Genomic DNA, 26,576 nt, shown 5'->3' on the forward strand with positions numbered 1-26,576 from the left:
GTGCCACTGATCCCCAAGTGGACCAGGTACTTCCGTGCATGAGCCTGGGAGTCAAGCACTTAAACGTTGCCATCCCTGGTTGGTAGAAGGTAATAGGTCAGGAAGGAGGAGTCCGGCACCCCAGCAAAAGGAGAGGGGCTCACAGGCTGGAGGGGCCCCCAGGCCAGGCTGGGAGAGGCCCTGAAGCCCCAGGCCCAGCTGACTCCCTTGGGATTCCAGTGTTTCAGGAGGTGGGTCTAACTGGCCACGCTCCAGACACTTTCCTGCCAAGACTATGCACACGCAGAATTCCCGAACAAGAGAGAAGGGTGCCATGGGATGGCAAGGATTGTGGACAGCCCTCCCGAATGGCAGTCGGCCATGCCAGAAGTCAGAAAGAAAGAGTTTCACCGGGCACGGTGGCTCATGTCTGTAATCCCAGCACTTTGGGAGGCTGAGGTGGGTGGATCACAAGATCAAGACCATCCTGGCTAAAACGGTGAAACCCGTCTCTACTAAAAATACAAAAAATTAGCCGGGCGTGGTGGTGGGCACCTGTAGTCCCAGCTACTCAGGAGGCTGAGGCAGGAGAATGGCATGAACCCGGGAGGTGGAGCTTGCAGTGAGCTGAGATCACACCACTGCACTCCAGCCTGGGCAACAGAGCGAGACTCCGTCTCAAAAAAACACAAACAACAACAACAAAAAGAAAGTGTTTCAAGCAGGGAGAGACAGATTGTGTTGCAAGCTACTGAGATGGAAGACAATGGACACAGAACACAGGTGGCCTTTATCCCATGTCAGCCACAGTCTAAGCCCCACAGGGCTCTGCACATCCTTGTTTCTGACCCTATCTCCCACCCATCCTGTATTCCAGAAACCACCACCAGCACCAATCGCCCTGTCATTAGACTCTTCTCTTCTTCCCCCAGCATACTTTTAGTGGTGCTCTCATGAAAAGCTGGCTTCCCCTGGAGCTTTCAGGTGCAAAGACTTCTCTTCACAGGATCCCGCCACCTCTGGGTCTGCAGGTGGGGTGGGGACCCTCCTGGCTCCTTCCTAACACTGCCAGGCCACTCTCCACCCTGGGAGCCACCACGTGTAAGCCTCCTGGTCTCAGAATCACCAGCACCACCTTTGCTCTGATCAGCATCCTCATTTCTTGTTGATTTTAGCTCCTAACTCACTGTCATTCTCTCCACCTCCACGTGTGGAAACAGTGCTTCTGAATCCCTGCGGGCAATCCTTCCAGCCTCCTGCCCTGTATCCTAAAAGTACATGGGCTTTGTTTGTATGTTTGTATGGTAAAGTGACAGACTAGGAGACAAGGGCCACAAAGGAAGAATTTAGTACTCACGGTTCTCAGGAGGAGGGGCCCCGCCACGCCATGCAGGGCCAGAAGGGGAAGTACCAGGGTCATGAGGAGCCAGGAGAGAGCACGGCCCAGAGCCTTTTTGTGTTTTCCTCAGGGTGAAAATGGACAAGGCAGGGTAGGTAGGTGTAAGCAAGTTTAGGATTAGATAACTTGAATCCTATCGGCAGGCTCTAGGTCACAGCAGGGGGCTCTAGCTGTCTGGTATCGGCCCCTGGGGGATGCAGGGCAGGAGAAATGCTGGCTTGGGATGTGAGAGTCACATCAGGAAGAGGTTGGGGATATGGGCTCTGGATTGGTGTTGATAAAGTTGTTTGCTAGCTCTGGGAATTAGCCAGCCCTGGGAGGGGCAGTGTCTCTCTGACTAGTAAAGCCTCCAAGATGTCAAAGCATAATAACATACAGAAAATGAAAAGTGTGGGCTGGGTGCAATGGCTCCGCCTGTAATCCCAGTACATTGGGAGGCCGAGGTGGGCGGATCACCTGAGGTCAGGAGTTCAAAACCAGTCTGGTCAACATGGTGAAATCCCATCAATGCTAATAACACAAAAAAATTAGCCAGGCACGGTGGTGGTGCACGCCTGTAATCCCAGCTACTCGGGAGGCTGAGATAGGAGAATCGCTTGAACCCAGGAGGTGGAGCTTGCAGTGAGCCGAAATTGGGCCATTGCACGCCAGCCTGGGCTACAAGATCAAAACTCTACCTCAAAAAAAAAAAAAAAAAGAAAAAAGAAAGAAAGAAAAGTGTAGTAAACACATGTCCGTCTTGTGGCTCCTCCTCCAAAACCGTCCTCTACCTCGGCAGTCTCCCTCTTAGGGCTTGGTGGTTCGTCCTCAAAGATTCCGCCAAACTTTGCATTAGTGCTGCTCTTCCCACCAGGGGGCTTCCCCAGGAACCTAGGCTGGCCCACAACTTGCTTTAACTGGAAGAATTGCAATGAAACAGGCCAGGCGCAGTGGTTCATGCCTGTAATCCCAGCACTTTGGGAGGCCGACGTAGGCAGATCGCTTGAGATCAGGAGATCGAGACCAGCCTGGCCAACATGGTGAAACCCCATCTCTACTACAAATACAAAAATTAGCCGGGAGTGGTGGCGCATACCTGTAATCCCAGCTACTCAGGAGGCTGTGGCAGGAGAATCGCTTGAACCTGGAAGGCGGAGGCTGCAGTGAGCTGAGATTGTGCCTTGTACTCTAGCCTAGGCAACAGAGCAGGATTCCATCTCAAAAAAAAAAAAAAAAAAATTGCAATGAAACAGAGGCAGTGCTAGTTCCAAGCCGAACCTAGGAGTCCTGGCAGGTTTTGTTTTCTTGCTCTTGGAGCCCTCAGCTGTCATGTAAAAATTCTGCTTACCTGCTGGAGAGATCACGTGGAGAGTGACAGAACGGCCAGCCTTCTAGGGAAGCCATCTCCTCCTGTAGCCTCCCTCATGCCAAGATGACTACAGCCATCTGAGTGGCACCAGCAGTTTCAGCTGTCTATCGCTGCATAGCAAACCACTGCCCTGATTTATTTCTCCTGAAAACTGTACTGGACTCAGTTGGGAGGTTCTTATGCTGTCTAGCATCCACTGGGGATGAAATGTTGGAGACTTCACTTACCTGTCTGCCATTCCAGCTGGGACGACTGGGACAGCAGGAGGGAACAGACATCTGTTCTCCCACGGGCCTCTCCACATGGCTAGCTTGGGGGTCCTCACCGCATCATGCTGTGGGGATAGTGAGACCAGTCACCTTGTAGGTGGCCCCCAGGAGGGAGGAAGCTGAAGATGGCAGTTCTCAGGCTGAGCTCAGCAGTCTCAGAATTTTCTACCAAATTAATTACATCAAAAACAGTCGTAGGGCCGGGTGCGGTGGCTCACGCCTGTAATCCCAGCACTCTGGGAGGCCGAGGCAGGTAGATCACAAGGTCAAGAGATCTAGACCATCCTGGCCAACATGGTGAAACCCCGTCTCTATTAAAGGTATAAAAATTAGGCCAGGGGTGGTGGCTCACACCTGTAATCCCAGCACTTTGGGAGGCCAAGGCAGGCGGATCAGGAGGTCAGGAGATTGAGACCATCCTGGCTAACATGGTGAAACCCCGTCTCTACTAAAAATACAAAAAATTAGCCGGGCATGGTGGCAGGCGCCTATAGTCCCAGCTACTCAGGAGGCTGAGGCAGGATAATGGTGTGAACCCAGGAAGCGGAGCAGACAGTGAGCTGAGAACTCGCCACTGCACTGCAGCCTGGGCAACAGAGCAAGACAACGTTACAAAAAACAAACAAAAAAAAAGAATCCTAGGAGCAACACACACTCACGTGGAAAATTCGATGGTAACAATTGAGACAACCTACCACACCCTAGCCAGCAACAGCAGAACCAACCAGCTAAGCCCAACCTAAACTACAGAACCATGAGAAAATACATAGTTGTTTAAAGCCACTAAGTTTTGGGGTGGTTTATTTATTTATTTATTTATTTTGAGACAGTCTCACTCTGTCTCCCAGGCTGGAGTGCAGTGATGAGATCTTGGCTCACTCCAACCTCCACCTCCCGGGTTCAAGCAATTCTCCTGCCTTAGCCTCCCCAGTAGCTGGGACTACAGGCACACACTACCACTCCCAGCTAATTTTTTTCTATTTTAGTAGAGACGGTGTTTCACAGTATTGCCCAGGCTGGTCTCGAACCCTTGAGCTCACGCAATCCATCTGCCTCGGCCTCCCAAAGTGCTGGGATGACAGGTGTGAGCCACCGCGCCTGGCCATTATTATTTTTTTCAAGATGGAGTCTTGCTCTGTCACCCAGGCGGGAGTGCAATGGTGTGATCTTGGCTCACCGCAACCTCTGCCTCCTGGGTTCAAGTGATTCTCCTGCCTCAGCCTCCCGCATAGCTGGGATTACAGGCGCACACCACCATGCCCAGCTAATTTTCGTATTTTTAGTAGAGACAGGGTTTTGCCATGTTGGCCAGGCTGGTCTTGAACTCCTGACTTCAGATGATCCGCCCACCTCAGCCTCCCAAAGTGCTGGGATGACAGGTGTGAGCCAGCACGGCATGCCCAGCTTTTTTTTTTTTTGGCGGAGTCTTGCCCTGTCGCCCAGGCTGGAGTGCAGTGGCACAACATTGGCTCATTGCAAGCTCCGCCTCCCGGGTTCACACCTTTCTCCTGCTTCAGCCTCCAGAGTAGCTGGGACCACAGGCGCCCGCCACCATGCCTGGCTAATTTTTTGTATTTTTAGTAGAGACGGGGTTTCACCATGTTAGCCAGGATGGTCTTGATCTCCTGATCTCATGATCTGCCTGCCTCGGCCTCCCAAAGTGCTGGGATTACAACCGTGAGCCACTGTGCCTGGCCTTTTGTTTTTTTTTTTTTTTTTTTTTTTGAGACGGAGTCCCGCTCTCTTGCCCAGGCTGCAGTGCAGTGATGCACTCTCGGCTCACTGCAACCTCTGCCTCCCAGGTTCCATAGATTCTCCCGCCTCAGCCTCCCAAGTAGCTGGCACTACAGGCACCCACCACCATGCCCAGCTAACTTTTGAACTTTTAGTAGAGACAGGATTTCACCATATTGGCCAGGCTGGTCTCAAACTCCTGACCTTGTGATCCACCCGCCTCAGCCTCCCAAAGTGCTGGGATTACAGGTGTGAGCCACTGAGCCAGGCCAACACCACAACTTTGCCTCCCGGGTTCAAGCGATTCTCCTGCCTCAGCCTCCGGAGTAACTGGGATTACAGGCACGCAACACCATGCCCGGCTAATTTATTTATTTCTTATTTATTTATTTATTTATTTTTGAGACAGAGTCTCGCTCTTGTCACCCAGGCTGGGATGCAGTGGCACCATCTCAGTTCACTGCAACCTCGGCCTCCTGGGTTCAAGCAATTCTCCTGCCTCAGCCTCCCGAGTAGCTGGGACTACAGGCGCCCGCCACCACTCCCAGCTAATTTTTTTTTATTTTTAGTTGAGACAGGGTTTCACCATGTCAGCCAGGATGATCTCGATCTCTTGACCTTGTGGTCCCCCCTGCCTCAGCCTCCCAAAGTGCTGGGATTACAGGCATGCGTCACCATGCCCAGCCAATTTTTTTTTTTTTGAGACGGAGTCTTGCTCTGTTATCCAGGCTGGAGTGCAGTGGCACGATCTCGGCTCACTGCAAGCTCTGCCTCCTGGGTTCACACCATTCTTCTGCCTCAGCCTCCCAAGTAGCTGGGACTACAGGCGTCCACCACCATGCCCGGCTAATTTCTTCTTTTTGTATTTTTACTAGAGATGGGGCTTTACCGTGTTAGCCAGGATGATCTCTATCTCCTGACCTGGTGATCCACCTGCCTCGGCTTCCCAAAGTGCTGGGATTACAGGTGTGAGCCACTGTGCCCGGCCCAATTTTGTATTTTTTTTTTTTTTTAGTAGAGATGGGGTTTCTCCATGTGGGTCAAGCTGGTATCGAACTCGCGACCTCAGGTGATCCTCTCGCTTAGGCCTCCCAAAGTGCTGGGATAACAGGTGTGAGCCACTGCGGCTGGCCCAAACATTTTTTAAATATGGCATTGACTTTGGAACCAGGCAGCAGGAGAAGGCTGGAAGGGTCGTGAGAAAGTTGCTATTGTAGGCTGGAGAAAGTGTGGACTATTTACATTCTGCCAAGACCATTGCCTGTGGAACGTGGCGGACAGAAAGTGCATGCTGTGATCTGACTTTCCTGACATGGAGTTTAAAGGTCCAGTTGGCTTCATTCAGTTTTTTATGAGAAAGTGAAAGCAACAACAGAAAGATGATCTAAATAAACTCTCTTGGCCTGGCACAGTGTCATACACCTGTAATCCCAGTGCTTTGGGAGGCCAAGGCAGGAGAATCGCTTGAGCCCAGGAGGTCTAGGCTGCGGTGAGCCGTGCTTGCACCACTGCACTAAAGCCTGGGAGACAGAGGGGGACCCTTTCCCCCCAGAAAAAAAGAACTTCCCCAAACTCCCACCAACACACCTACTAGCCTTTCTAGAACCTTCGTATTGGCTACCGCCGAGGTGCACCACCCCGTCCAACACAGCTCATCATCCCCTCTCCTCTGCAGCAGACGCCTCATCCCTTTCCACCATCGTCCCCATGGGCGAACATCAGTGCCACGTCCCCTGCACCATGAATGCTCTCCTGACCTCCCTCCTCTTCCAGCCGCAGCTCCCTTCACTGCTCCTTTTCAGCAAAATGCGGAAGAGCCGTCCATCTCAGCCTGCAACTCTGTCCCTCATTCCTTCCGACACCCTTGGACGTCTTCCCTCACCCCTCCGCTGGCACTGGACTTTGACGGCTGCTCCCCGTGTTGCTAAATCCATTGATTCATCCCCAGTCTTCACTTTACCAGACCCAGCAGCAGCTGGGGCTGCCGTGTGGGCCTTCCTCCTTCACATCTTTGTTCTCTACTGAGTCCTCTTCTATCCGATCTCTTTCCCCCTTAATATGGTAGCATTAAGTATCCCTAGTATCCCTTCTTTTTTTTTTTTTTTTTAATTTATTTTTTTGAGACGGAGTCTCGCTCTGTCGCCCAGGCTGGAGTGCAGTGGCAGGATCTCGGCTCACTGCAAGCTCCGCCTCCCGGGTTTATGCCATTCTCCTGCCTCAGCCTCCCGAGTAGCTGGGACTACAGGCGCCGCCACCTCGCCCGGCTAGTTTTTTGCATTTCTAGTAGAGACGGGGTTTCACCGTGTTAGCCAGGATGGTCTTGATCTCCTGACCTTGTGATCCGCCCGCCTCAGCCACCCAAAGTGCTGGGATTACAGGCGTGAGCCACCTGGCTAACACGGTGAAACCCTATCTCTACTAAAAATACAAAAAAATAAAAATAAATAAGCCGGGCGTGGTGGCGGGCGCCTGTAGTGCCAGCTACTCGGGAGGCTTAGGCAGGAGAATGGCGTGAACCTGGGAGGCGGAGCTTGCAGTGAGCTGAGATAGTGGCACTGCCCTCCAGCCTGGGTGACAGAGCGAGACTCTGTCTCAAAAAAAAAATAATATATATATATATATGATTTTAAATATTTATTTACTGAATTTAAACTTTTATTATTTTTTTTGGATATAGTATCTTCCTCTGTTGCCCAAGCTGGAGCGCAGTGGCATGATCCTGGCTCACTGCAACTTCCGGGTTTAAGGGATTCTCATGTCTCAGCCTCCTGAGTAGCTGGGATTACAGGCATCTGCCACCACACCCGGCTAAATTTTGTATTTTTAGTAGAGACAGGGTGCTCCATGTTGTTCAAGCTGGTCTTGAACTCCTGACCTCAGGTGATCTGACCTCTTCAGCCTCCCAAAGTGCTGGGATTACAGGCGTGAGTCACCGTGCCCAGCCCTAATTTTTGTATTTTTAGTAGAGGTTTACAAATAGGTTTTTGCCATGTTGGCCAGACTGGTCTTGAACTCCTGACCTCAGGTGATCCACCCAAAGTGCTGGGATTACAGGCGTGAGCCACTGCGCCCGGCCTAATTTTAAATTTTTACTTTAGGTTTGGGGATACATGAGGTTTGTTACATAGGTAAACCCATCATAGGGGTTTGTGGTACGTATTATTTCATCATCCAGGCATTAGGCCCAGTATTGTTTTCTTCTTTGTGTTCATAAGCTCTCACCATTTAGCTCCCACTTGTAAGTTAGAACATGTGGTATTTGGTTTTCTGTTCCTGCGTTAGTTTGCTGAGGATGACAGCCTCCAGCTCCATCCATTGTTCCCACAAAAGACATGCTCTCATTTTTTATGGCTGCATAGTATTCCATGGTGTATATATACCACAGTTTCTTTCTTTTTTTTTCTTTGGAAACGGAGTCTCGCTCTGTTGCCCAGGCTGGAGTTCAATGGCGTGATCTCGGCTCACTGCAACCTCCGCCTCCTGGACTCAAGTGATTCTCCTGCCTCAGCCTCCCAAGCAGTGGGGTTACAGGCACACACCATCACGCCCAACTAATTTTTGTATTTTTAGTAGAGACGGGGTTTCACCATGTTGGTCAGGCTGGTCTTGTACTCCTGACCTCAGGTGTTCCACCCGCCTCAGCTTCCCAAAGTGCTAGTATTACAAGCGTGAGCCCCCGTGCCTGGCTGTACCGCATTTTCTTTATCCAATCTGTCACGGATGGGCATTTAGATTTTTCTTTGTTTGAGATGGAGTGTCACTCTGTAGCCCAGGCTGGAGTGCAGTGGTGGCACGATCTTGGCTCACTGCAACCTTTACCTCCCGGGTTCAAGTGATTATCCTGCCTCAGCCTCCCAAGTAGCGGGGATTACAGGCACCTGCCACCACACCCGGCTAATTGTGTTTTTAGTAGAGATGGGTTTTTACCATGTTGGCCAAGATGGTCTTGAACTCCTGACCTCAGGTGATCCGCCTGCCTTGTCCTCCCAAAGTGCTGGGATTACAGGCCTGAGCCACCAGGCTGGCCAGCATTTAGCTTGATTCCATGTCTTTGCTCTCGTGAATAGCGCTGCACTCTCTAGATCCACATTTTCCCTCGTGGTAATCTCGTTCAGTTTTACTAGTTTTGCTGTGGTTTGAATGCTTGTGTCCCTCCAAAATTCAGGGTCTCACTCTGTCACCCAGGCTGGAATGCAGTGACCCCATCACGGCTCACTACAGCCTCAACATCCCTGGGGTCAGGCAATCCTCCCACCCCAGCCTTCCAAGTAGCTGCAACTACAGGCATGGGCCACCATGCCTGGCTAATTTTTGTGTTTTTTGTAGAGACAGGGTCTTGCCATGTTGCCCAGCCTGGTCTCAAACTCCTGGGCTCAAGCGATCCGCCCACCTCAGCCTCTCAAAATGCAGGGATTACAGGTGTGAGCCACTGCACCGGTCCCCAAGAGAGCTTTAAATATAATAAATGTGCTAATTATGCCAAACTTTTTTTTTTTTTTTTGAGATGGAGTATCATTCTATTGCCCAGGCTGGAGTGCAATGGTGTGATCTTGGCTCACTGCAACCTCCGCCTCCCAGGTTCAAGTGATTCTCCTGCCTCAGCCTCCTGAGTAGCTGGGATTACAGGTGTGCACCACCACATCTGGCTAATTTTTGTATTTTTAGTAGAGATGGGGTTTTACCATGTTGGCCAAGCTGGTCTCGAACTCCTGACCTCATGATCTGCCCGCCTTGGCCTCCCAAAGTGCTGGGATTATAGGCGTGAGCCACTGCGCCCCGCCATGATGCCAGACTTACATTCCCAGGCTGGACATCTCTGTGAACTCTATACTCATATATTCTACTTATACAGTCAACTGCCTTGTAACCTTAACATGTAGCATAAGTGAGTAACACATTTTTATTTGGCTAAGCCACTGAGAACTTGGGGTTGTTACTGCAGCATACCCAGGCCCATCCTGACATACACACCCCTCCACCACACATCCAAACATCATCACCACTTGCCAGGACAGGTGGAGTGTTCCTTATCCAAAATGCTCGGGACCAGAAGTGTTTCAGATTTTGGATTTTGGACTATCTGCATTATACTTGCCTGGTTGAGCATTCCATATCCAAAATCCAAAATGCTCCAATGAGCACTTCGTTTGAGTGTCATGTCAGTGCTTACAAGGTTCAGATTTTGCAGCGTCTCAGATTTCGGACCTGAATGCTCATCCTGTACTTGCCGCCCCTCCAGCCACCCCACGTGCTGCTGCTTCTCAGCGGCCAGTGCATCGGCCACCTCTCCATTTTCTTTCTTTTTTTTTTGAGACAGAGTCTTGCTCTGTCGCCCAGGCTGGAATGCAGTGGCGTGATCTAGACTCACTGCAAGCTCCGCCTCCCGGGTTCAAGCCATCCATTTTCTTTCTTGACAGAGTCTCGCTCTGTCACCCAGGCTGGAGTGCTATGGCGCGATCTCAGCTCACTGCAACCTCCACCTCCTGGGTTCAAGCGATTCTCCTGCCTCAGCCTCCTGAGTAGCTGGGATTACAGGCGCCGCCACCACACCTGGCTAAGTTTTGTATTTTTAGTAGAGACAGGGTTTTGCCCTGTTGGCCAGGCTGGTGTAGAACTCCTGGCCTCAAGTGATCCACCTACCTCGGCCTCCCAAAGTGAGCCACCGCACCCAGCCCCACCTCTCCATTTTCAAACACGCCAGATATGTCCCAGTTTAGGGCCTTTGCACGGGCTGTTCCTTCTGCCAAGAACGTTCTGCCCTGTATAGCCACACGGCTCACTCCATCTCCTTCCACTGCGTGTTCCAATGCTGTTTTCTAAGAGGATGGCTCTGCCCACCCCTGCACCAGGACCTCTGACCGCCTTATGGCGATGGACTTGTTCTCCCCATTGCATTTCTCCCTTGCCAACACGGCGTACGGTTCCTCATTACATGTACGTTCTGCCCGCCTCACTCGAGTATGAGCAGGGGCTTTCACTGATTTTGTTCATTGGTGTGCAGCAGTTTCAGCGGTGGGGGGGGCGAAAGCCCAGCTGGAGTAGGCTGCCAGACTTGGGTGGTAGGCAGAATGTCCCGCAAAGATGTCACGCCCTCATGCCTGCACCTGTAACATTATGTTACATAGCAAAAGGGACTTTGCAGATGTAAGTAGGTTGCCAATTAGTGACCTTAAAATAGGGAGATTATCCTGTTTATCTGGGTGGACCCAATCTAATCACAGGAACACTTAAAGGCATAAAGCCTTCTCCAGCTGAAGGTGGGAGAAATGGGACAGAAAGGATCAAAGATGTGAAGTACTAGAAAGGCTGGCTTTGGCCAGGTGCAAATGCTCACACCTGTAATCCCAGCATTTTGGGAGGCCGAGGTGGGCAGATCACTTGAAGTCAGGAGTTCAAGACCAGCCTGGCCAGCATGGTGAAACCATGTCTACTAAAAATACAAAATTTAGCTGGGCATGGTGGCAGGCACCTATAGTCCCAGCTATTCGGGAAGCTGAGGCAGGAGAATCACTTGAACCCGGGAGGCGGAGGTGGCAGTGACCCGAGATCATACCACTGCAGTCCAGCCTGGGTGACAGAGCCAGACTCTGTCTAAAAAAAAAAAAAGTCTTGCTAGTGTTGAAGATGCGAGTGACCTCTAGAAGCTGAGAACAACCCCGGGCCGGCAGCCAGCAAATGGAGACCTCACACAACCACGTGGAGGTGAATGTCAACAACCTGAAGGAGCCTGTAGCCCGGGTCTCCCCTAGGGCTCCTGCTAAAAGCTGAAGCAGCCGACACCCCGATTTCAGCCCTGAGACCTGCAGCAGAGAAGCCACCAAACCCACCTGCACTTCTAACGCGCAGAACTGTGAGATAATAAATGGGTGCTCTTTTGTGGTTGTTATAAAGTGATAGAAAATGAATTAACTCCCAGCACTTTGGGAGGCCGAGTCGGGCGGATCACGAGGTCAGGAGATCGAGACCATCCTGGCTAACACGGTGAAACCCCGTCTCTACTAAAAAATGCAAAAAACTAGCCGGGCGAGGTGGCGGGTGCCTGTAGTCCCAGCTACTCGGGAGGCTGAGGCAGGAGAATGGCTTAAACCCGGGAGGCGGAGCTTGCAGTGAGCTGAGATCCGGCCACTGCACTCCAGCCTGGACCACAAAGCGAGACTCCGTCTCAAAAAAAAAAAAAAAAAGAAAATGAATTAACTAGGAGAGCAGATGCCAAGTACAGACAATCTGTTAAGAACTTTTGCTGCGATGGGAAGCAGGAAAATGAGGCAGTGGCTGGAAGGGGACGGGGGAGTCAAGGGCTTCTTTTTAAGGTGCCTGCCCATGGGAGAGGGATGCTGCAGTGAGAGGAAGTGCCACCCCAGCGTTACATAATTCCACCTCACAGGACACAGAGGCAGGGGTCACATTCATACTTGGGTACAATGTGTAGATAAAGGCTTGTGTTGCGCCAGGTATGAGTTCCCAAGCCAGCTGCTCTGTGTCAACACCTGCAGGTCTTTCTCAGCTTTGGAGTCAAGAAGTTACCTTGCCAGGAGCAGCCTCCAACCAATGACTGCAAGGTGAGGGGGGAACGCTGGGTCCCCCTGCAGCAGGGTGAGGGGGGAATGCCTTGGCTCCCCTGGCCCCCGGGAAGGGACTCTGAGAATGGTTCCTACATGACCTGCTGCCACAGGAACTGGACTGGTAGCACCCCCTTCTCTGCCTCATACCCCCACTCTCCTGCTGGTGTCTCCTGGGATCTTCCCTCAAGCTAACAAATTGGACTTTTTTTTTTTTTTGAGACAGAGTTTCACTCTGTTGCCCAGACTGGAGTATGGTGGTACAATCCTGGCTCACTGCAACCTCCGCCTCCCGGGTTCAAGCGATTCTCCTGCCTCAGCCTCCCGAGTAGCTGGGATTATAAGTGTGTGCCACCACATCGGCTAATTTTTGTATTTTTAGTAGAAGTGGGGTTTCACCCTGTTGGCCAAGCTGGTTTTGAACTCCTGACCTCAGGTGATCCACTTGCCTCGGCCTCCCAAAGTGCTGGGATTACAGGTGTTAGCCACCACACCCGGACAAAATTTGGACTCGAATCCGTTTCAAGTCAACCTCTGGGGGAACCTGGACTATGACACCAGTGCTTTTCAACTACCCTAGGGAGCACCCACCAAGCTCCACTTCTTTTCACAAAGCAGTTGCTCATAATCTCATCACACCCTCGCAACTCCAGGAGGCTGAGGTTGGTAGGACAAGTACTTTTTTTTTTTTTTGAGAGGGAGTCTCACTCTGTGGCCTAGGCTGGAGTGCAGTGGCACCATCTCGGCTTACTGCAAGCTCCGCCTCCCAGGTACAGCCATTCTCCTGCCTCAGCCTCCCGAGCAGCTGGGACTACAGGCGGACGCCTGACTAATTTTTTCTATTTTTAGTACAGACGGGGTTTCGCCATACTAGCTAGGATGGTCTCGATCTCCTGACTTCGTGATCCGCCCGCCTCAGCCTCCCAAAGTGCTGGGATTACAGGTGTGAGCCACTGCGCCCGGCCGGACAGGTATGTTTTGAGCAAGGCCCAGCCTGAACCCCAATGTGTGTCTCAGGCAGGCCAGGACTCATTATCCCCTTCTCTCCTCTAGGGTGTCTGGGGTACTGGTAAGTACCAGGGGACCCAGAGATGGAACGTCTGGGCTCACTCATGAACACCCTTTGCAGGCTGGGGCACGGTGGCTCACACCTGTAATCTCAGCACTTTGGGAGGCAGACGTGGGCAGATCACCTCGAGACCAGCCTGGCCAACATGGCAAAACCTCGTCTCTACTAAAAACACAAAAATTAGCCAGACATGGTGGCGCGTGCCTGTAATCCCAGCTACCTGGGGGCTGAGCCAGGAGAATCGCTTGAACCCGAGAGGCAGAGGCTGCAGTGAGCCGGGGACGTGCCACTGCACTCTAGCCTGGGTGACAGAGCAAAACTGTCTCAAAAAAAAAAAAAAAAAAGAAAAGAAAACAGAACGCAGCAAGCCAGAAAGGGGCCCGGGCAGCTCCTCAGGTGGCAGAGTCGCCCCTTGCGGCAGGGTGAGGCCTCCCCGCGGGCGACCGGACACCGGCGGAGCAGGACACAGGACCTAGCCCCGTTCGCTCCAGGCTGCAGGGGAGGCCACGCTGCCCACCACGGCGTACCCAGTCCCTCCCTGAGCGGGCCTCGGCATTCCCGCGGAGCCCAACCGGCCTCACTGGAGTTCCGTTTCCAGACGCCCTGGACCAGGCTGCTCCGGCGGTCAGCCGCCCCCGGGGCTGAGGAACCGGCGGCTCGGAAAAGGCTGCGGGGGAGGCCGCACCCTCCGGGTCGCGTGGGCCGGGCGTCCGCGGTCTCTCCAGGAGCACCCGCGTCCCGCGGCAACGGCCTCTTCCTAGCCCGCCTCGCCCGCTCCCCGCCCACCCAGCGGGCCCCACACGCGCTCCGTCCGCCTCCTTCCGCGCTTGGGGCCAGGACGGCGGCGGGAAGCAGCTTACGAGGGCCACTGCAAGGGAGGAGAAGGGCGTCCAGCTCGCAGAGCGCCACAGACCCGGCGCGAGTCCCCAGCCGCGCTCCGCACGGCCCCTCCAGGAGCAGCGCGGCGGCCCGCACAAAGCTTCCCGCGAAACTGACGTCGGCGCGCGCAGGCACCGCCCCCGACCTCGCCCCTCCCCCGCGCTCGCCCCGCTCCCCAGAGCGCCGGCGCACTCGCCCTCCTCCCATTGGTTGCTGCGGCGCGGCGCGCTCCGGCCGGCGCCGTGCGCGCCTAGCGATTGGCCGAGCGGCGGCGGGCCGGGGGGTGTGTCCCGGGCTGCGCCCCGCCCCTCCGCTCCGCTCGCTGTGGTGCGCGCGGTGGCGGCGGCAGCGGCGGCGGCGCGTGGCAGGTCCGGCGGGCGCGAGGCGGCGGCGGAGGCCCGAGCCCGGCCCAGCCTCGTCCCGCCCGGGGCCCGCCTGGCTGCTACCCCGACCCCGGCTCCGGTCCCGTCCTGCCCCGGCGCGCCGCGGCCTCGCCCCGGCCCCCGCCCGGCGCCTCCCGAGGGAGCGGCGCTGCCGGCCGAGAGCGCAGGCCCGGCCATGACCGACTTCAAATTGGGTATCGTGCGGCTCGGCCGGGTGGCCGGGAAGGTGAGCGGCGCGGAGCCCGCGGCCCGGCCCGTCTCGCCCGTCCTGGCCTCCGCGCGGGGCCGGGGGCCGGGGCCGGGGGCGGTTGTGCGGGCGGCGGCCGGGGCGGGGGCGCGGAGCCCGGGATGGGCCCCAGCGGGGCGGGGGACGCTGCGCGGGCCCGGCTGCTGGCCCCGCGCGGGTGCAGCTTCCTCTCGCAGGCCGGCGGGCGCGCACCCCTCGGCGGCGGGGCGCACCTGGCCGCCCTCGGCCCTGCCCTGCCGGAGGCGGAGGCCACGGCCCTGTCCCGAGCCGGGCGCGGAGATGCGTGGCTCGAGCCCGGCCGCGTTCTCCCGGAGCCCTCCCCGTGGTGTCGGGGAGCCGGGGCCTAGCGCGGCGTCCGGGCTGCCGGTGCGGCCACACGGTTTAAACACAGCGCCCTTTCCGAGGCAGCGCCACCTCCACACCTCTCGCCGAGGCGGGTCTGGTGTGGGCTCTTCTCTGCCTCCCAGTTCTCAGCAGGGCTTCGGGCTCGTTTTAACGCTGCCAGGGGTTGGCCAGGTTAGGCAGAGCCTCGGGCTCACAGCAGAGAGGAAGAAGCCTGGGCCCTGATGCAGACTCAGGGCCTTCCTCGATTTCTCTTCTCACCTGGCCCCCACGCTGCACGTTTGAGGCTGGGGATTCCATGGCACCTGTGGGCACTGAGGCTTGGCGGTTTCTCGGAGCCACCTGTGCAGCTGCACCAGCCGGGGTCCTTACCCGGATGGGAGCCCTGTTGCCGTCACCAGCGGCTGCAGCTTCTGGTGGGAGAGAGGAGCGGAGGCAGTGTCAGGCGGCGTCAGGTAAAACAGGTTCAGATCCCAGAAGAAAAACTGCCAAGAGGGATACTGGCCCGTTCTGGGACCTGTTCCTGTTTCCTGCCCCTGCTGCAAGAGCATAGGCAGGGCCTGCTGGGGAGGAGGCTTTTTTCCACCAGGGAAGGGTGGGCTCCCCAGTCAGGTCAGAGACCTGAGACCCCTTCTGATTCCACCACCGATGACATTGTCATCCCTTACAGCTTTTCTTTGGAACATTTCAGATGGACAAAAAACTGAAAAGGGCAATTCAATGAGCAGCTCAGCTTAATAAACACACCCTAATCATAACCTTCTGGCTCTTCTGCCTCAGCCCTGGACCCTCCCTCAGCTCAGTGAAACCGTTTCTGCCTAGGTTTATTGGTGTGTTAAATGTTCCGTGCCACTGTTGGGGTTAGGCCTGCGAGGATGAGGCCTGATACCAGCTCCTCTGGAGCAGATGAAAGTGGTCTGCTGTCTTTTAACCAGTCTGCCTGTGTTTTGGCGTAGACTGCACCACCCCAGATGGTGGAATGAGGCCCCCGTGTGCTGAGCTGTCTTGGTCTGAAGAGGCCTGTGGTTACTTTCCACTTCACAGGAAAATGCAACAGGCTCCTGCCTGTTCTGGTTATAAGGTTACTGCACCTCACGCAGATCTCAAATGTAATGATTTGAAACATGTGGTTAACTTTCAGACCAAATACACGCTGATCGATGAGCAGGACATCCCGCTGGTGGAAAGCTACTCCTTTGAGGTAAGTAAGGATGCCTGTTCCTTCCCTTAATGCTTGTGGTCAGTGCCCAGGAGGGTCACGAGGAGCGAGCCCTCCCCTGTGCTGCAAGAGCAGGTGGCCCCACAAGTGGACATCTGGGGCTGGCTGTGAGCCCTGAGCCCTCAGCCCCACATGGAGCCGTGGCCCCGCAGAACCTGGCTGTTGCTCCCACTGTGGCCCACGCGGCTTGGCGACACTGGTCTTTCCTCACTTTCACCTCAGCTGTTAGCTCTTCTTGAAAGCAAATGGAATGTTCTCACGTTTGCGATTGTGTCACGTGGACCATGTCTGTTAGCTCGAAGACCTTGTTCCTTAGAGCTTGCCACCTGCTGAGCCTGCGCTAGCCCCTCCTGGCTGCCCAGCTGCCTCCCGTTCTCTGCTCTCATGGGGTCTTCCTGCCTCTTCCCAGCTTCCGTTCCTGCCACTGAGCTTGGCCTCCCTCACCACACTTTATCTCTGTGCCCCACACATTCACAGTAGTGACTTGTCCAGGGGTTTCTCTATCTCACTGCACTGTGGGCTTTTTTCAAGGGTAGGAAAATGTATTTGTCTATGTCCATTGTATTTTGCAGAGTTGTTTGTGAGTGTTTCTTGCCTGGATAGACAGAGTGGTGGTGGGGCCACGCTGGCCCCTGGGAGCCATGTGCCTATGGGAGGCTCTGCACTCCCCAGGGTCTCAGGGACAGGGCTGGCATTTGTCCCTCCTCTGGCTTGCTTGTTTCACTTGGTTTTTCTTTTTCTTTTTTTTTTTTTTTTTTTGAGACGGAGTCTCGCTCTGCCGCCCAGGCTGGAGTGCAGTGGCCGGATCTCAGCTCACTGCAAGCTCCGCCTCCCGGGTTCACACCATTCCCCTGCCTCAGCCTCCCGAGTAGTTGGGACTACAGGCGCCCGCCACCGCGCCCGGCTACTTTTTTGTATTTTTTAGTAGAGACGGGGTTTCACCGTGTTAGCCAGGATGGTCTCGATCTCCTGACCTCATGATCCGCCCGTCTCGGCCTCCCAAAGTGCTGGGATTACAGGCTTGAGCCACCGCGCCCGGCCATTTCACTTGGTTTTTCTAAGAGGGAATTGAAGTGTTGCTGAGAATTGGAGGCTTTTTAACAGCTCTTTCCCTTGTTCCTTCTCAGGCCCGAATGGAAGTGGATGCAGATGGAAATGGTGCTAAGATATTTGCCTATGCCTTTGACAAGAACCGAGGAAGGGGCTCTGGGAGACTCCTTCATGAACTGCTGTGGTGGGTGTTTCCAAGCTGCCTCTGCCCCCTGCCACTGGGCTCCTGGGTGAGCTCCGATGGCACAGGGCGCCTGGAGCCCCCTGCCCCACTGAGGCCCTGCCTTGCCTTCCCTGAATCTCGCAGTTATTTTTGTGTGCTTTGCCACTAACTCAAAGGAATGAATGATTTGTATGTTACGCTTCAAACACCAAGTGGACTTTCTGCTGGAAGCTTGCCCAGGACTGGTGGCCTCTGCAGGGACGGTGGTTGCTCCCCTTGCTGGTTTTTTGCTGAGCCCCCTGGTGTGCATGGTGGGGACCACTCAGATGGGGAGCTGTCTCCAGGCCATCTGCTCAGGTGGTTTTACGTTCCACCCTTGGCTGTCTGTGCTCCGAAGTCCAGGGCCCAGGTCCTCCCTGTATCCCTGTCCTGTTTGGGCCACAGATCAGGTGCTTGGGTTTCTCTTGGCAGCTTCCGCCTGAGGTACCCTCCTCCAGAGGGGTAGGGGCCTGATCACATCACATGGCTGACGTTTCTTCCTGGAGGACTTTGGTTATCTGTGAGGGTGGGAGGCAGCGATGCAGGGTTAGATGCAGGGTTTGCTGTCTGTTTGTAGGGAGCGGCACCGGGGGGGCGTGGCCCCGGGCTTCCAGGTGGTACACCTCAACGCTGTGACTGTGGACAATCGCCTGGACAACCTGCAGCTGGTGCCGTGGGGCTGGCGGCCCAAGGCTGAAGAGACCTCCAGCAAACAGAGGTGGGTCTTCTCAGGGCCCGGTGATGCTGGCAGAGGTGCCTTTTGAGGAGGGCCACCTCCAAAGCTCTTGTTTCCAAGAGGGTCTCGTGTTCCTCCTCTGAGCCCTGATGCTTCTGTGTGTTTTGGGACTTTCATTGTTTTTCCCCAAAGTGTGGAATCCTCCTTTTCTTTATGGGAGCGTGAAGGATCTTGGTATGTGTTTTTGCATTGCTCTTCTGATAATTGGCTCTGGGAACCTCCCTTTAGCTGGCATGACAAAGCGGGGAGAAGGGCTGCCTGCTCCAGGGCAGGGCCCGCGCTGGGACTCGGTGTGAGCAGGGCTTGTGCCCCACACCCCGGGAGGCATCAGCCTTCTCACCTCAGGATTCCTCCCTTCTCTCCTCACCCTAAGATTCCTCCCTTCTCTCCTCACCTCAGGATTCTTCTCTACTCAACTCAGGATTCCTCCCTTCTCACCCCAGGATTCCTCCCTTCTCTCCTCACCTCAGGATTCTTCTCTCCTCACCTCAGGATTCTCTTCTCAACTCAGGATTCCTCTCTCCTCACCCCAAGATTCCTCCCTTCTCTCCTCACCTCAGGATTCTTCTCTCCTCACCTCAGGATTCTCTTCTCAACTCAGGATTCCTCTCTCCTCACCCCAGGATTCCTCCCTTCTCTCCTCACCTCAGGATTCCTCCCTTCTCTCCTCACCCCAATATTCCTCCCTTCTCTCCTCACCTCAGGATTCCTCCCTTCTCTCATCACCCCAATATTCCTCCCTTCTCTCCTCACCTCAGGATTCCTCCCTTCTCTCCTCACCTCAGGATTCCTCCCTTCTCTCCTCACCTCAGGATTCTTCCCTTCTCTCTTCACCTCAGGATTCTTCCCTTCTCTCCTCACCTCAGGATTCTTCCCTTCTCTCCTCACCTCAGGATTCTTCTCTCCTCACCTCAGGATTCTCTTCTCAACTCAGGATTCCTCTCTCCTCACCCCAGGATTCCTCCCTTCTTTCCTCACCTCAGGATTCCTCCCTTCTCTCCTCACCCCAAGATTCCTCCCTTCTCTCCTCACCCCAGGATTCCTCCCTTCTCTCCTCACCTCAGGATTCTTCTCTCCTCATCTCAGGATTCCTCTCTCCTCACCTCAGGATTCCTCCCTTCTCTCCTCACCTCAGGATTCCTCCCTTCTCTCCTCACCTCAGGATTCCTCCCTTCTCTCCTCACCCCAGGATTCCTCCCTTCTCTCCTCACCTCAGAATTCCTTCCTTCTCACCCCAGGATTCCTCCCTTCTCTCCTCACCTCAGAATTCCTTCCTTCTCACCTCAGGATTCTTCCCTTCTCTCCTCACCTCAGGATTCCTTCCTTCTCTCCTCACCTCAGGATTCCTTCCTTCTCTCCTCACCTCAGGATTCCTTCCTTCTCTGCTCACCTCAGGAATCCTCCCTTCTCTGCTCACCTCAGGATTCCTTCCTTCTCTCCTCACCTCAGGATTCCTTCCTTCTCTCCTCACCTCGGGATTCCTTCCTTCTCTGCTCACCTCAGGATTCCTCCCTTCTCTCCTCATCTCAGGATTCCTTTCTGTGCACACAGATGGGTCTTTTTGTTGTGTTCTTTTGCTAAACAGTTTTCGTTAAGCAAAAGTTTAAAGCAGAGAATGTGTGGTTCAGGGCTCAGCCCTTGGCCCCCCACTTGCCTGTGATCCTGAAAGCGGTGCTTTGCATGGGCTTCCCACGTGGGAGGGCAGTTCCTGCTGGCCCTAGAATCAGCCAGGCTGTGAACTTCATGGAGCCCTTGGGAAGAGCCGAGGGACCAGCAGGATGGGGGTTGGGAACCCAGATGAGCCAGAGAGTCCCCAGCCACACACGCTTCGCTGACATGTTCCCCAGTCGCGCTGGGGCTTCTGGGCATGTCCTCAAGCCTCTGGGCAGCCTTTCCTGGTGCAAGCAGTGCGAACTGCCCTAGCAGATGGTTATCAGCAACGCTGGTAAGGTTTAGTGTTTTGGGCTTGGTGATGGTTGGTGGCTGTGGGTAGAATCTTTGCAGTTGTCACCTCAGGGTCATGCTAGAGCCCCGTGCAGCCGAGGTGGAAACAGTGGGAGCACCTGAGACACTGGTTGGTGATGTGGGGACAGTCCCCAGGTCTCCAAAATGCCACCCCCAAACTGCTGTTCCTGCCACCCTGGAGGGAGTCCTGCAAGTCTCCCCCATCCCCTCCTCACTGGGCCTCTCAGGATGAAGGCAGAGCCTGCGGTGTCTCTCGTTCTTGTTGGGCTAGTGGTTTTGTTCCCTGCTCTGTTTATTTAATGTAATTAATTAATTTTACAGATGGGTCTCACTGTGTTGCCCAGGCTGGTCTCAAACTCCTGGCTTCAGGAAATCCTCCTGCCGCAGCACTCTTTTTTTTTTTTTTTTTTTTTTTTTTTTTTTTTTTTTTTTTTTTTTTTTTTTTTTTGAGACGGAGTCTCGCTCTGTCACCCAGGCTGGAGTGCAGTGGCCGGATCTCAGCTCACTGCAAGCTCCGCCTCCCGGGTTTACGCCATTCTCCTGCCTCAGCCTCCCGAGTAACTGGGACTACAGGCGCCCGCCACCTCGCCCGGCTAGTTTTTTGCATTTTTTAGTAGAGATGGGGTTTCACCATGTTAGCCAGGATGGTCTCGATCTCCTGACCTCGTGATGCGCCCGTCTTGGCCTCCCAAAGTGCTGGGATTACAGGCTTGAGCCACCGCGCCCGGCCTTTTTTTTTTTTTTTTTTTGAGACGGAGTTTGGCTCTGTCGCCCAGGCTGGAGTGCAGTGGCGCGATCTTGGCTCGCTGCAGCTTCTGCCTGCCTGGTTCAAGCAGTTCTGCCTCAGCCTTCCTAGTAGCTGGGACTACAGGTGCCCGCCACCACGCCTGGCTAACGTTTGTATTTTTAGTAGAGACAGGATTTCGGCATGTTGGCCAGGCTGTCTTGAACTCTTGACCTCAGATGATCCGCCTGCCTCAGCCTCCCACAGTGCTGGGATTACAGGTGTGAGCCACCACGCCTGGCCCCGCCTCAGCCTTTTGAGTAGCTGAGATAACGGGTGTGCACCACCATGCCCGGTCCCTGCTCTAATATTAGAGTTTTGACCCTTCTCTCATACTGCTTGTGAGTGACGCCAATCCTCTTATGATTGTTGGATGGGATTTTTTTTTCTTTCGGGGATTATGTTAGCCGGAACTTTGGGTTGCAAGAAACAGAAACAGCTCAATTTGGCTGAAACAAAATAGGGTACGTTTTGGTATCCTGACTGAAATGTGGAGAGCCAGGGATGCTGCTGCCTCCAGCTCTGCGCCCCCACTCCCGGCTCCTCTCCGAGAGGCGGCATGCGCACTACCCAGCACCTGTGGAGTGAAGCAGGCACCCTGTTCTGGTGGTGTCTGGGGAAGCCCTGGGATGAACTGTAGTTAGCATGCTTTGCATCACTTCTCTACATGAAGTCAGAGTTGTGTCATCCACGGGAAGGGGAAGGAGTGCGTGGCAGGCAAAGCAGCATCCGTAGCATCTCCTCCTGCGTTGTCCCACATTGATACATGCTCAGTGTTGATGCTGGGATGGGCCCTCCCCGACTCCACAAGTTCCCCCACTGCCCACCACTCCACCAGGCGATGTCATCTGTCCCTGCCGTGGTACAGGTCATTTCAGCTGGTTGTCAATAAGACTCAGGGTCCGGCCAGCCTGTGACTGAATGTTACCTTGAATCCTCTCAGCACCCTTCCTAGTCAGGAGGGGAGATAACTGCCGTTAAGAATAGCTGCTTGGAAAGGGGGTGTTGAGCTGATGCTCCTGGTCAGCCCATTCTCCGTGGGCACGGCAGGATGAGTTGCGCTGAGGCTGCGGCCTTATACAACCCCCTGCTGCAGGAGGTGGCCTGCGGTGGCTCAGGACTGATCAGGCTCGGCCATCTTTGGTTTGCCAACATGGGGTTTTAGAACCCAGCAGGTATTGGGCCTCTTGTGCTGGGTCAGCACCCCAGGCCACAAGCAGAAGTCAGCTAGCCAGTGTGGGCCTGACGTCCTGAATGGCTGGGTGCTGTGCGTCCTTCTGGATCCCAGTTTGTGGCCTCCCTGTGGTCTGGCTCTTTGTGATGGGGTCACCCTGTCTTTGTCAGGCCTGGGCTGTTGCTCTCCTTTCCTGGCACTGTGTCAGCTCAGCCCCCACAAAAGGGGCCTGTTGGCAAAGGGGTGTTTTCCTTTTCTGTCTTCAGAAGCCAGCAGTGTCTGAAACTTGCCTCTGTCTGGTGGGACCTCACTAACATCTTCCCGTGTCCTGATCCTTCCACCTTTTAACCAAGTCTCCTCAGGGTCTGGCCTCAGAGAACAGGGTTGTTGGGGTGGTTTATGCAGCTCCTTTACTCTGTGATGCAGCAGGGCTGGGGCTGCCCACACTTGCCTCTGAGCAGCCAGTGCTCGCTCCAGGGCCTGTTCTGTACAACACGTGTACAGATGAACGTAGGGCAGCTCCCGGCATGGAAGGGGAGGTGGACCGACGGGGCAGTAATGGGCACCTCTGCAGGTCAAGGGCAAGGAGAGGGGCTGCCTTGCTTTGTGCAGGGGCCTGACCTGGGCACTGCCTCCTGCCTACTGTGTGCCTATCAGTCCCAGGTGCTGGGGACAGGGTGACAGATGAGGCGGTGCTTATGGGTGAGTGGGAAGACGAGACACAATATTTACTGTCAGGTGGTGAAAAGCACATGCAGCAGGGATGCGCCAGAGGAGACTGGAATTCGGGCCGGGTGTCCTGGGCAGGATGGCACTCTCTGGACTCATCACATCACCCGCCGTGTGCTGGCCCCATTTGGCCAGAGTGCACTGAAGTGTCTGCTTCTTTCTTTAAGGGAGCAAAGCTTGTATTGGCTTGCAATTCAGCAGCTGCCTACAGACCCTATAGAAGAACAGTTTCCTGTCCTAAATGTGACCCGGTACTATAATGCCAACGGGGATGTAGTGGAAGAGGAGGAGAATTCTTGCACCTACTACGAGTGCCACTACCCTCCCTGCACGGTGATTGAGAAGCAGGTGGGTGTGCTGCAGTGCGGCCTGGTCCTTGGCACCTCTACCCTGTAGCCCAGCCTTGGTTTGGGGTCTTGCCCTCCTACCGCAGGGCCCCATTCCCCGGAGACCACTTGGGCTTTTCCACCAGGGTGGTCTCCCTTTGCCCTTGTGCTGGCCTGACCAGGGCCCAGGCCCTCCAGCCTTGGTACATGGTGTTTTGCTGGGTCCGTCAGATTGTCCGTGCGATGCAGTCTTTGCCCCACACTGCATCCCAGGCATGACGGTGAAGCCACAAGTGTTCTGTATTTCAGCTCCGGGAGTTCAACATCTGTGGGCGCTGCCAGGTGGCCCGGTACTGTGGCTCCCAGTGCCAGCAGAAGGACTGGCCAGCCCACAAGAAGCACTGTCGGGAGAGGAAGCGTCCCTTCCAGCATGAGCTTGAGCCAGAGCGATGACGGGCGGGAGAGCCGCACACACTCGCAGCCCCCGGGCTCTACCCTGGGCACAGCAGAGACAGACTGGTGGTTGAACCTGGAGGTGCCGAAAAAGCCAGCTGCGGGCCCAGGACAACCGCTGTGAGACTCCCGATGTCACAGGCAGTCTGTGTGGTTATAGCGCCCCTCAGTGTTCATCTCCAGCAGAGACAACGAAGGAGGCTCCCACCAGGACGGTTCTCATTATTTATATGTTAATATGTTTGTAAACTCATGTACAGTTTTTTTTGGGGGGAGGCAATGGGAAGGGTAGAAATTACAAATAGAATCATTTGCTGTAATCCTCGAATGGCAAACGGTCAGGCCACGTGTCTAAAAACTGTCCTGTAGCTGAAGCTTCTCCCCTGGGCCACGGGAGCCCCATGGAGCGCGGCCTGCACAGGAGTTGTGTCCACAAAGGCAAAGTAAAGGGGTGGAATCATCCGGCGTCTCGGACATTCTCTGCTCTGCCTCCCTCTTGTGCTGCTGAGGGTGAGGTCATCTTGAGTGGAGCCGAATCCCTGTGAGGGCAGGAGGACGTGCCCTTGCTCCTGGTGGGCAGGAGCAGGTGAACTCAAAACTTCCTGAGTCCAGCAGTGAGCGTGAGTGAGACTCTGTCCTTGTCTTGTGGCAGGACTGGTGCAGGTGCTAAGTCAGCTGCCCACTGGTTCATTGGGAGTGGGATGCTCTAGCCCCTGACATCGGTTAGTTCTTGCCTGATTTATGTGTGAAGTGGCTGGGAGCTCAGCAGTGACAGCTTCTGCCCAGAAGAATCCACAGGGCATGTTCAGCAGGCCTGCTGCCGACAGTGGAGGGGGCTGGCCAGCCAGGGTGAGGTGAGGGCCTCACTTCTCCATCCCTCTGCAGAGCTGTGGCTTCCACGATAGCCCTCCCTCCTTGGGGAGCCCCAGGTGTCTAGGGCTGGTCAGCATCTTGTACCCATAGAGCCGCCCCAGGGAAACATGCCAGGCTGCATGGCTGGGATCCTGTCTGTCTCCAGGTGCGCCCAGCCAAAGGCCTTGCTTCTTGGGAGCTGAAAGCCTGGCCAGTCCGACTCTGACCTGTCTGGTCTGGTCCGGTCCAACCCTGTGTTGGTCCCGCAGGTTCCTGTTACACTTTCCCCTCTTGGAGCTCCACTGCCACGTTCCAGGACGCTCTGTGTGTTCTCATTGCTGTTCCTGGCTGGGCTGGCCTTTTGTCTGTAAGCAAAACTTCCAGTAGCTTCTCAGGCAGTACCCTGGAGGCTCCTGAAGAACAGGCCTGCTGAAAGTGGGTGATAGCAACAAACTCTGCAGGATTTCCTGGAGTTTAGAGAACTGCATGTGCCCACATCAGGCCCTGAGAAGCCCCCTTTGCTGCTGTGAAGGTCGGGGACATTTTTTGCTGAGTAGGTGAAAGCTGTCGGGGAGGGGGACATATGTGTCCCTAAAGATGGTGGGTCAACAGGTTGGGGTTTGGGGCAGTCTTCAGGCCTGGAGCCCTGAGTGCCTTCAGGCAGCTGCTTTCAGATGGAGTCTGAGGATAGGCACGGTGTGCAGGGGTCCCTTTGCCTGCATCTAGGGAAGTGGCCATGTTATCCCTTGACCAGCAGGGCTGCCTTGTTTGGCAGTCAGTTACTCATCAGAAAAATGCACCGGAAGAAGCGCCCAGGGCCTCCCACCTGTGAGACACCATGCTGGGGAAGGGGTGGTGCAGGTTCTAGGTTTGCATGTGGCAGCTCCTCCAGGCCTCACCCCAGCAGGTGGCACCGTGAGGGTGGGATGGGCCCCACCATTGCTTCCCTTTCATCTGATACCCAGTCCTCTGGTCATTTCCCCTTCTGTGGCCCCAACTTCTTGGTCTTCGTAGCCGGGTATCTAAGACACTATGAGGACATCCAGATGGCTGCATTGTGGGGCTGCTTCTATGAAGCTTGTTTGGAGCGTGGTGCGTTGGGATGCTTCACCTGGCCACTCTCCCTCCCACGTAGATGTGTGCGGTTGAGGCCCTTTTGGAACGCCCTGCTGCCTTCCTGGCCAGCCTTTTCTGCGCCTCTGTCTCTGCTGCGGTCTGAGCTGTTGGCTCCCCGCCATGTCTTTTTTTTTTTTTTTTTTTTTTTGAGACGGAGTCTCGCTCTGTCGCCCAGGCTGGAGTGCAGTGGCGCGATCTCGGCTCACTGCAAGCTCCGCCTCCCGGGTTCACGCCATTCTCCTGCCTCAACCTCCCGAGTAGCTGGGACTACAGGCGCCCACAACCGCGCCCGGCTAATTTTTTGTATTTTTAGTAGAGACGGGGTTTCACCGTGGTCTCGATCTCCTGACCTTGTGATCCGCCCGCCTTGGCCTCCCAAAGCGCTGGGATTACAGGCGTGAGCCACCGCGCCCGGCCTCCCCGCCATGTCTTTAGCCACAGCCCTGCTTGAAGCCCTGAGGCTGAATACCCATATATTTCAGTCAAGTCCGTCTTAGGTTCCCGGAGCTGCCGCAACAAAGCAGCATGAGCTGTGCAGCCTGAAGCAGCAAGAATTCATGCTCTAGGTTCTGGAGGCTGAAGTCTCAGATGAAGGCGCAGGCAAGGGCCCTCAGAAGCGGACGCCTCCTCCCAGCCAGGGGCCTCGCCTGCCTCCCTGTGGTCTGCACAGCGATGGCCCTGCAAGTCTGCATCAGCTTTCCCTTCTGCGGACTCCAGCTCCTCTGGGTCAGGGCCTACCCTGTGACCTCATTTTAACCCAGC

General features: G+C 55.1%; 1 protein-coding gene and 2 long non-coding RNA genes across 3 annotated transcripts; 2 read left to right on the plus strand and 1 right to left on the minus strand.

Moving 5' to 3' along the window:
• Positions 1-81: 81 nt before the first annotated feature.
• On the minus strand, positions 82-14,350 carry LOC123569030 (uncharacterized). Its single transcript, XR_006692557.2, has 5 exons — positions 14,218-14,350; positions 2,954-3,060; positions 2,454-2,574; positions 1,337-1,443; positions 82-1,247 (listed from the first exon to the last, which is right to left on the minus strand). It is a non-coding gene; the product is annotated as an uncharacterized lncRNA (long non-coding RNA).
• On the plus strand, positions 13,140-13,537 carry LOC135967511 (uncharacterized). The gene is made up of 2 exons (XR_010581684.1): positions 13,140-13,231; positions 13,418-13,537. It is a non-coding gene; the product is annotated as an uncharacterized lncRNA (long non-coding RNA).
• A 198-nt stretch (positions 14,351-14,548) lies between the features above and the next one.
• ZMYND19 (zinc finger MYND-type containing 19) lies at positions 14,549-24,306 on the plus strand. The gene is made up of 6 exons (XM_045372744.3): positions 14,549-14,845; positions 16,350-16,409; positions 17,555-17,661; positions 18,257-18,397; positions 23,235-23,415; positions 23,703-24,306. The coding sequence occupies exons 1-6, from the start codon at positions 14,795-14,797 to the stop codon at positions 23,844-23,846; spliced, it is 684 nt and encodes a 227-aa protein (XP_045228679.1). The 5' UTR covers positions 14,549-14,794; the 3' UTR covers positions 23,847-24,306.
• Positions 24,307-26,576: the final 2,270 nt, after the last annotated feature.

Source organism: Macaca fascicularis, chromosome 15 (genome assembly GCF_037993035.2).
Source record: "Macaca fascicularis isolate 582-1 chromosome 15, T2T-MFA8v1.1".
In the NCBI taxonomy this organism is placed as follows: Eukaryota; Metazoa; Chordata; class Mammalia; order Primates; family Cercopithecidae; genus Macaca; species Macaca fascicularis.